This window comes from Poecilia reticulata, linkage group LG19 (genome assembly GCF_000633615.1).
Source record: "Poecilia reticulata strain Guanapo linkage group LG19, Guppy_female_1.0+MT, whole genome shotgun sequence".
Taxonomy (NCBI): Eukaryota; Metazoa; Chordata; class Actinopteri; order Cyprinodontiformes; family Poeciliidae; genus Poecilia; species Poecilia reticulata.
Genome location: NC_024349.1, coordinates 9,091,624 through 9,101,662, shown reverse-complemented (window position 1 = coordinate 9,101,662; position 10,039 = coordinate 9,091,624). Strand labels below are relative to the sequence as shown.

The following is a 10,039-nucleotide window of genomic DNA, read 5'->3' as shown; positions in this document are numbered from 1 at the left end:
GTGTGTGTGTGTGTGTGTGTGTGTGTGTGTGTGTGGGTGTGTGTGTGTGTGTGCGTGTGTGTGTGTGTGTCAGGGCTCCACCTGGTTATCATAAAACAACAGCAAAAAGCTATCAGACTCTGTCAAATATTGTTTTCTGCTTGGTGAGGTGATATAGAACAACAGATAAAAGAGTTTTCACACTGCTGATCTCAGACAAAAAGCCCTGTATACATATACATAATAAAAAACAAAGAACTTCTGTCAAAAATACAAAAACTTATTAACTAAAATCAGAGGTGGAAATTAGCACCCGCCACTGGCAAAATGCGGGTAAAAGCATGAAGTGGCATGTAAATTGGAGCAACGCACCCGCCGCCGTGGCGGGTTGACAATTTGAACAAAAAAGCAGGAAAAAAAAGCTGCATTCAGTTTGAACTTCTGTCGAGAGGAGGACATACTGATGTATTTACTGTCAATATCTGGCGGCCCTACGCTGTCATAATTTAAATATATATTAAATATAATATGTATCGACCGCGACAGCCCATTGGTTGATTTAATTGACGGACATTGGGCTCGTCCAATGAAATCTCTTGCTTCTCCTTGGCCCGCCTCTTCCCCTCTAAGGTTATAAATACAGCCATTTCAGCTAACGGTTAGCTGCTAATCGGAGTCCGAGAAAATGAGCGAATAAGAGTCGGGGCGGGTCAGAAAAACTACGACGAAAGTTAAAAACCGCATAAGCCCTCTCAGAAAAATGTGTCAAACTAACTGATATGTTTACTACACAAACTTTGACCGCTGGAGCAGATTCAGTAGCGGAGAAGCTTTATGCTAAATTATTCTGTACACGTACATATGTATGGTAAACTTATTGTCAGTAAATCGGTTTTCATAGAGTTAAGAATAAACCATACATTTTCTATAATTTGCTTGTACTTGTGGGGTTTGTAATAGAAAAAAAAATAACAGTGGCTGGTGAAATGTCTGAGTGGCCGCTAAAAAAATTTCTGAAAATTTTTAATTTCCACTCCAGACTAAAATACTTGTGTGCACCGATTGCACTTTTCTGGCCGATCACAGATTATCAATCCTTAATAAGTCTGACCTGCTGATTCTGATTCTGGCCGGTATCAAATTTTTTTTGTCTGAAATGTCAATAAATATAGCAAGAAAGTCTCTGAGTTGGTAACAGTGGGGCGACAGAAGTGACCTGGTGGTCCGGTCTTTCAGTCAAACCTCTCACTGCAAAGCAGAAGAGGACAGTGGATAATTTTCAGACATTTTCTGAGATAAATAAGATCAGTGGATAAGATCGGATTCACATGTAAACATTAGCCGATCACCGATTTCTCAAAATAAAAAAAAAAAACAAAATTCAACTTCCACTTAAACTAATCAGTAATGCTCATCATTGGTTTCTGTTTGTATTCTTTACATCAATAATATCCATATTGATGTCAGTCTGTTGATTTGTTAAAATTTGATGCTGTGTGTGTTAAATAAGGACAAAAGCAGTGGTGTAATGCTAGAATGAGTTTATTAAATGATTAAAATCACTATAAATGATTCACAGAAACAGGAACATTAGCAAAATTACAGAAGGAGTAAAGAAAACAGTTTTCCATCAACATTAAAAACACTGCAAAAAATAACAAAGCGTACCAAGAATTTCTGGTCTAATAGAAACAAAACAAAACTAACTTACAAGTAACTTTTCAGCAATATATAAGTAAATAATTCCTTAATATTGACGAAAACATACTAGATCCATTGGCAGATAAATTTACGTATAACATGGAACATGTACTTCATCAATATTAAGGAATAATATTTGCACTAAAAACTAGACAAGAAAATACTTGATAAGATTTTGTGGTTTTGCAGTGAATTATGTTACTGAAATTTGTAATTTAACACCTCAAGCAACCCTTTTCACAGGAGCTGATGGTTTCAGTGTTGTTCTTGTTATTTGGGTAAAAATGGCCGCCTTTGGCAGATGAAGCTGCTGTCAGGATCCACTCCGCTGGAGGTGAACTGGACAAATCCTGGTTTATCGTCTGGGATGACAGAGTTTATCCAGGACTGGTACTGGGACACTCTGGTGTAGACGCCAGGCAGTTTGGGCCGAGCGCAGCCCCTGCCAAAACTAACAACCCCAGACTGGATCCAGCGTGAGCGCTGCTTGCTGACCATCGGACCTCCTGAGTCACCCTGCAGTGACAGGAAGGACGAGTTCGAAATGTAAAAACTCGCTAATGGTCATGTTTATCACCCTGAAGTTAAATCGGACCAAGAAGTTTACCTGACATGCGTCTTTTCCTCCTGAGAGAACACCGGAGCAGATCATGTTGTTGGTGATTAAACTGTTTCCATAGAAACAGCTGCACTGCCTGTTTCCTATAACTGGCACCTTCACTTGCTGGAGAGTTTGAGGAGGGGGTAAAGGCACTGTGGAGCAAAAAGAGGAGGCGCACACATTGATCAATTTTTACCAAACAACCAACGCAACACAAGACATACTCAACATCTGAAAACATCTGTTATCAGAATCCAGTTTTTAGTCCAAACTCTCAGAAAAAATTCTTTTAAATTAATAAAAACTTGATGTAATTAATTATTTTTAACAGGCAAAGTTGTGCTACTCTCACTTGAGAACAATTTCTGGGTACTTTACCACTTCTGGAACTTGTAAGCGTTTTCAGAAGGGGTCTCAAGTATTTGCAGGTTTAATCTAAGGTGTGCTCTTTAATCCCCATTTTTTAAGTGTTCGTGCCGCCCCTCCAGCCATGCTACTCTGGGCAGAGAGCCAAACAAATCAGAACAAAACCACACAGTATTTATTTACGCGAATCTCACCTCCTTCTCCTACGTTTCCCCAGCCGGTGACCCAGCTAACGGTGCCGTTGTTGAACTGGCTGCCACTCGCTGCCAAACACACCGGTCTGATGTAGTCTGTGAACTCCACTGGTGAGGAGAGTCTGAGCAACGCAATGTCGTTGTTGGAGGTACTGCTGCCATATCCAGGATGCACAAAGATTTCAGCAACTCCCACATTTACTTGGGTGTCTGTGTTGCCGCCCTGCAGCTGATTCCGACCGAGAGAAACCTGCAACACCGACGGTCTGGACCTGCAGAAAAAAGAAGGAGGTTTCATTCCAGAAGATGGAGCTTCTTTAATTAATCTTTGTATTTTTTATAATTTAATTTAGATTTCCCTGCTGCTTTGCTGTGTTTCCTTTATAACATTGGGCAACTATGTGACATTTTGAGTAACAGCACTGTAAAACATTAGAAGATGGTTTAACTTGAAAATGAAAGTCGACCTGCTGCCTTGAAAAATGGAATTTAAATCAACAAGAAAATAGTTTTGGTTTGGTTTTAACTCAGAAATTAAAGTTCATGAAGTTGATTTAACAACAAGAGACAAGTTGTCTAAACATTATTTTTTTAAGTTCATTAATCTTGAATTGAGAGTTTTAACTTAATGCTGCAATTTAAACCAAATAATTATTTCATAAAATGCAAGAAAAAAACTGTCTCCACCCAGTTAAAGAGCCACATTTCTCTATTATTTTACTCACAATATCAAGTTAAAATAATGACTTATTTTACGTTAGAATAATTTAAATTCAAATTGCATGAACCAAATTTCAGCTCAGAAACATTTAGTGTGAAAACAGTTTACTGCTGTAAGATAATCTTTCACAGACTCAAATTTAGGTTCAAAATCTAAAACTCGCTACATTTATTTGACTTAAAGAGTTAAAGACAGTTGACACAACTGAATGCAGCTCAAATGTTTTACAGCGTAAGCAACATTTCAAGTCAAACATTTCAGGAATGTCAGCTATTTTACTGTAAATCATTTGTAAAGTAATGTTTGCTCTCAAAGACAAATCATTTTTCTACTAACCAACTGACGCAGTGAGCTGCAGTCAGCACCCAGTTCCTGGTGATCAGGGAGCCGCCACACAGATGTCCGAATCTGTTCCTCTGCAGGCTGACCTGCCAAGGCCAACTTCCAGGGGACGCATCCTGACCGCCAACTATTTTGGGATTTCTAGGAGCGATGCCGCACTCTGAAAGAGAAATCGGGTCAATTTATTTTATTTATAACGTTCTTTAAAGAAAATCTGATTTAATTGTATACATACCGGCAAGCTGTGCGTGTGATTCTGAAAAGGAGAGAAAACACATCAAAAACATAAAAAAATTTGTTATTTTCCATAGTCATAACATGTAAAAACAATACTGCGCATATCTCAAGTTTCTTAAAGTTATAGATTTTGGTTATGTTTTGATAAATCAAACATGTTGAATAAAATAGTTCTATGTGCGCAAAAAATATATTTTACTCTGATATTTAACCAAAATGTTTATTTTAAAAGACCCACACACTCAGTTGTGTGCATATTAAACTAGATTTTGCAGTTAGTTTTGAATTATTTTTCTTTCTAAGCAATGCAATGCTTAGAAAGAAAGCATTGCATTGCAGGTTTTAGTTAAACTTGATCCTTTTTTCAATGTTTCTAAACAAAAGAAAGACTTACCTGCAAAGAGGAGGTTCAGCAGAGCCAGAACCTGCAGCGGTTTCCACAAAGCCATTGTGAATGTAGCAGCAGAATCTTCCTGTCAGCTTTTATATCCGAGGTTCATAAGTCACCCAGTCCACTGTGTCCCTCCTAAAGGTGCAGGTTGACGCTCCCTCCCCTTCCTGTGTGCATAACGTGCAGCTTTAGCTTTAGTCATAGTGAATCAGCTACTCTGTGGTTTAGTAGCCAGATTTCTTATGAAGAGATTAAACTGTGATACCTGCATGTTTCATAACAGCTCATGATTATGCCAGGCACTGATATTTTTAAATTTATTTTTGGTGAAATCCTTTTTATCACACTGATGTAATTTAATAGGGTTTGTCAATATCTAAAAAAAATAAATGCTAATATATTTTTTATTGTTATCCAGTTTCTGTCTTTTGAACATTCATTTCTAAAGTTTGCCTAAATTCACTTTTATTGAATCTGCTGTAATTTAAAGCTACCAATCAGGGTTTTCAGTCAAATCAATCAAAACTACTTTAAATAAAGATTTTCACCTGCAGAAAGTGAAAATAATTTTTTTGAAACAGTTTTTCTATTTATTTTTTTTCCCCTAAATTTTGTTTTAAATTTCATTTTAATACCGAAAACAACTTTGACATCACATGAGGCATTGGAGCTTTTTTACTATGTTCACTTGCACATTTGATTGATTTCTGTATTTGTATGTTTTAATCAAATTTCCATTTTTCTTGTTCTCAGGATGCAGCAAAATAAGCTGCGTGTGAAAAACACTGAATGTCTTTCAGGAAAATCTACTAATAATAAAACCACAGAAGTGGTTTCTGATGGGGAACCGGGAAATGTTCATGATGAAATGATTTCCTGTAACAGATCCTGGTTAAATATTAGATTTATATCCAACCAAAAATCAATTTTTCAAGTTCCTGAAAATTTGTTTCGAGCTACTTTCTTAATTAGTGTTTTATTTTGCACAGGAGCTGCTGTACTGAATATGTTTTTATTTTTAATCTGAATAAACCCACTTTGCAAGTTTCAAAACCAAGAATTTTCTAGAGATAATTAATGAGTAAAACTTAAATTAAACCCTTTGGACTGCATTGTTACTCAAACTTGACTCGTGTTTCAGCGTATATTACAGTTGACAACAAATACCAGCTGATTAGCTCAGTTTTGTGTATTTTTGATGTTATTAATTCAGGTAAAGAAAACTTAGAACATAAGGGTATCACATAACAGATAAATACATTGCAGAAAATGATTCAGTTTTTGTAAAAAGATGTTTTCTGAAAGGTTTAATCACCTGAATGTGTTTCTGTGAAACAGATCCATTGACAGGAAACTTTGTTCTTATTTTTGGTTCAAAGTTGCCAGTAAGGTGTTAAGATTAAATCGACAACACGAGTTACTGACTAACCAAGATGATGTGATGCGTTACATTTATTCCCACATCCTGGAATTACAGTCTCCTTAATTATAATCTTTAACCATCAGCAGCATTAGTCACTGCGCAGGAATTTCTTTGGCTAAAATACTTTTTTTAAATAGATGTTTGTCATCTAATACTGTATCAAATAAAAAGCAAAAAGATAAAAACTAGTGTTGGCACATTTGTATTTTTTCCAAAGTAAAATGACTTTCAGGAGTAACTTTCCACTGCAAATATTTGATTATATATTTTAGCTTCACAACCATGTAATAATAAATTAAATCCACATGGAATGTAATTTTGTTACAGTAAAGCTTCATTTCTCATAAGCTCAAATGTAATTAATCAAAAATTAAATAACTTCCAGATATTCCAGTCACTTTGTGACATTGAAAGTAATTTCAATGTAAAATACTTTATGATAAAACCAACTAAAGGATTTATATTTAAATATCATAAGCTTATTTTTAATTTCGTGCTGGAATTTGTAGTGATCCTGCTGTGTTAGTGTGCAAAGGTTGAGTCATCCTGTTTCTCTGAGGATCTCTGCACACCTTTCATCGAGATAGTAACGACCATCTGTTGAGCCATCAACATCACAGCAGGGATTTAAAAAGACTCAACAACCTGATGAAGAAGGCTGGTTCTGTTTGGTTCTGTTAGGTTCTGTTCTGGTTCTGTTTGGTTCTGTTCTGGGGACAACTGTGGAACCTCTGATATAAATTTGTTATAAAAGTATTACTGACTGCACTTTAAAAATTAGGTAACTTTATGTTATTAAAGGTAAAGTTTAATCAGTAATGATTTATTAGTTAATGTCAAGTTGTCATAACAAAGACATTTTGAATAATGTCAACTTGGTATTAAAAGTGTCATAATTTACCGAATGAAGCTTTATGACAACGGTCATAAATATTTATGAAGGCTTATTCATGTTCATGACAGGTGTTATGTCATGAGCATGAAAGTGTCATGACAGTCTTATTCACCCCCCTTCAAATAAAGTGTTAACCTAATTTCTTATATATTCGATGTTTGATTGATCTTAAAGCTCTATTGGAGAGAATGTCGTACAAGATACTACAGATTTGGATGTTATTAGTAGGTTTATTTGAAGACACTGGAATGTAAAGCACTCATGTTTCAGTTATTAGAGATTAATTTAGTAAATCGGAATTGAAGCTCAGGGAAATATTTGCATGAAATAAGTTTTTGCAACATAAAGATAACTGGATAACGAAGGCTGCACATTGTGTTCATTGCTGCTGCGCTTTTTCTATAATTCTACAGACTTATCATTTTGTTAAGCAGGACCAATCCTGGGACCCATCATCACACCAACACCCACAACCATGAATGTTTCTCCCCCTAACTCCACAGCTTCAGGGGGGTTAGAGGGCGGCATTCATATGGTTCACCCAGGGCGCCGACTAGTACTGTTATCTCAATCCAGTACATTTGTAATGATCAATGTTTCTATGAAATGTAACTGATGGCTGTTTAAATTAGTGAATGTACCGAACACAGTGTATTTTTCAAACCATTCCCTGTGTTATTTGATACACAGGGGTTTGCACAACAAAAGAGTAAATCTATACAGTAATGATAATGTAGTTTCTCTCATTATTAGGGTAGCACTAATGAGACACTCACTATCTTTAAAACTGCTGTTTGTAACGCACTGCTCACCTTCAGGGAAAATGTGGCTTTTTTAATCATAAATATATTTTACAATTTGTGATTATCCAATTAAAGATAAAATCCTCTAAATGTGTTTTTTTTAATTATTATTTTGGTCCATGTATCTGTGATTATTTCCCTTTTTTAATTTTTGGCTAAATGTCTTCAATAATTTTTTATGTCCTTTAATTACTTTAAATTCAGCAGAAATGCAGTTCAAAATGTGTGTTTTACTTGGATTAAAATAAATGTACATTTTCAGTGGGATATGAATTTAAAACACTGATCATCTGGCCAAACAAGATGATCAGTTTTATGCATCTTCCAGGCACATTTTGCTGTTTTATAGTACAATCGAGTGACTATGTTATCTTTGTTATAAAAATGCCACATGTATCAAATATAACTTAAGTTTGACTTCCATATTTAATGCTTTGAAACTGCGCTTCTATCTCTTTAAGAAACTCCTACTCTTTCTGAAACTCGGCCTCCAGGAAGTCATCCCAACATGGCTCCTTTATTAACCCTTTACTAACGTTTTTATCAGTTTCTCTGAGACGTAGCTCCTATAATGAGCTCAGCAGTTCTACCAGGTGTTGGCTAATTGCTGTGGGCTAGTCGTAAGGAGCTGAGTGGGGAAGTCACGGTAAAACTGCAGCCCTGAGGAGGAGCTGTGTCTGGAAGGCTGAGCTAGACCCACCCAGGCGTTTTGCACAGCTGAATGGTTGCCAGGGAGATTAAAGGATTTCTCAAACTTTCATGTAAGAATCAAGGCAGCACTCTGGGTTTGATGACTGAATAAAATTACAGCATAATGTAAATCTCAAAAAAGTTAACTGTTTTTGGCTTTGATTTTATACTTTTAGCTGGAAATGAAGGATTAATGCATCACCAGTAATTCTTAATTCATCAATTCTGATACAAATAACATTTTAGCCATGGAAATTGTATTCATAAGTAGACTTTTTTTTTAAACACATTTAAATCACAAAATGTGACACAGGACAATAAAACTTTAATCATGTGTTTTAAAATATTTAAAAATCACTGAATGCTTTCTGTCCACCATAAAATCACCTTGTTATATAAAACAAATATTTCACCAGAAAGTCCAAAGCAAACAAACATTATTTTATCTTTAAAACTTCTGAAACATTACATTACATTGTTCACTTTGCCTTTCAGATCCCTCCACATTTATATCATTATTACACTTTAATCCACTGTAACTTTGAGCAGTGCAGCACTGTTACAGTATATGTCCTCAATTGCAGTTCTTTTTTAAAAAAACAACTATATCATCAATACTACCCTAATATTAAGAGAAACTACATTATTACCAGTAATTCTGCATAGATTTACTGGTTTGTTGTTCAAACTCGTATGTACAAAGTAACACAGGGAATGGTCTGAAAGACACACACTGTGTTTGGTACAGTCACTAAATTAAACGACCATCAGGTACATTTCATAGAAACAGTGATCATTGCAAATGTACTGGAACTTTCATCCATTTGTGGGAGCTGCTCCTTCAGCTCCTGGCGCTGCTTCTCCTCCTTCATTTTCATTCATCATCTGACTGTATTTGCTCTTGAAAAATCCAGCCTGAGAGAAACACAGGAAAGAAGGAGCAAGATAAGTGAGGGAAGACTTGAGATAAACATTTAAAAGTGACTTATCATGCTTCCTTGAATATGGTGGGAGATACGGACTATTTTTATTACATCCTTTGCACAAAATCAAAGATTTCAGTCTGCCCAGTTCTGCCTTTTTTGAGCTCCTTCCAAAATTAGCTGCTTTAAGGTCTCCTGTCACTTTAGATCTAAATAAGCAGCATCTGGACACGTCGAACCACTTGGGAAAATTGCTCACGACAATGGTTGCAAACATATGTCTTTGAAAAGCAGAAGTGGGGCCTCCTGCACAATCAACAAAAATGCAGCAAGTGGTTTCTGGATGGTAACTCAACAACAAAACTCTTGTCTTTTCCAGCAGCCATTGCACTGTGAGTAAAACCAGCTGACCAAATGGGCTGGGCTCTGCTGTGGTTGCTAGGTAACACCGCAGTATTACTCAGCATCTGCTGTTTTTGAAACGGCTCATTATCCAGATGCTAAGAGGCACTCAGTTATTGGAAGAAAATGTCTGGGTGAAGCACTTGGGCTGTTTTAGACACAGTAGAGACAGAAAGGAAAGCATAAAAACATCGAAAATGGGAATTTTGCAAAGAAAAATTAACAAATCTGCTTGTTAGTAATTACTGGGCATGTTGTGTCAATTACTTTCAAATGGGGTCTTTGGGATTTTAAGAAAATCTTAGTTGACTCACCTTATACAGACCAGCAGTAAGTAAAACCAGAAAGGCCAATCCTCCCAGAGATCCTCC

General features: G+C 36.1%; 1 protein-coding gene and 1 long non-coding RNA gene across 2 annotated transcripts; both read right to left on the bottom strand.

The window, feature by feature from the left end:
- Positions 1-1,505: 1,505 nt before the first annotated feature.
- LOC103481410 (tryptase-like) lies at positions 1,506-4,799 on the bottom strand. The gene is made up of 6 exons (XM_008436815.2): positions 4,536-4,799; positions 4,140-4,160; positions 3,899-4,064; positions 2,842-3,113; positions 2,288-2,433; positions 1,506-2,196 (listed from the first exon to the last, which is right to left on the bottom strand). Exons 1-6 carry the CDS (start codon positions 4,588-4,590, stop codon positions 1,951-1,953), a joined length of 906 nt encoding a protein of 301 aa, XP_008435037.1. The 5' UTR covers positions 4,591-4,799; the 3' UTR covers positions 1,506-1,950.
- A 3,849-nt stretch (positions 4,800-8,648) lies between these two features.
- LOC103481409 (uncharacterized) lies at positions 8,649-10,039 on the bottom strand. The gene is made up of 2 exons (XR_536291.1): positions 9,983-10,039; positions 8,649-9,258 (listed from the first exon to the last, which is right to left on the bottom strand). It is a non-coding gene; the product is annotated as an uncharacterized LOC103481409 (long non-coding RNA).

Coding starts and splice junctions, on each gene's coding strand:
- LOC103481410 (XM_008436815.2), bottom strand. CDS start 4,590: ATGGCTTTGTGGAAACCGCTGCAGGTTCTGGCTCTGCTGAACCTCCTC. Junction 4,161..4,535: donor GCTGAACCTCCTCTTTGCAG/GTAAGTCTTTCT, acceptor TCTCCTTTTCAG/AATCACACGCACAGCTTGCC. Junction 3,114..3,898: donor GCAGCTCACTGCGTCAGTTG/GTTAGTAGAAAA, acceptor TTTTTTCTGCAG/GTCCAGACCGTCGGTGTTGC.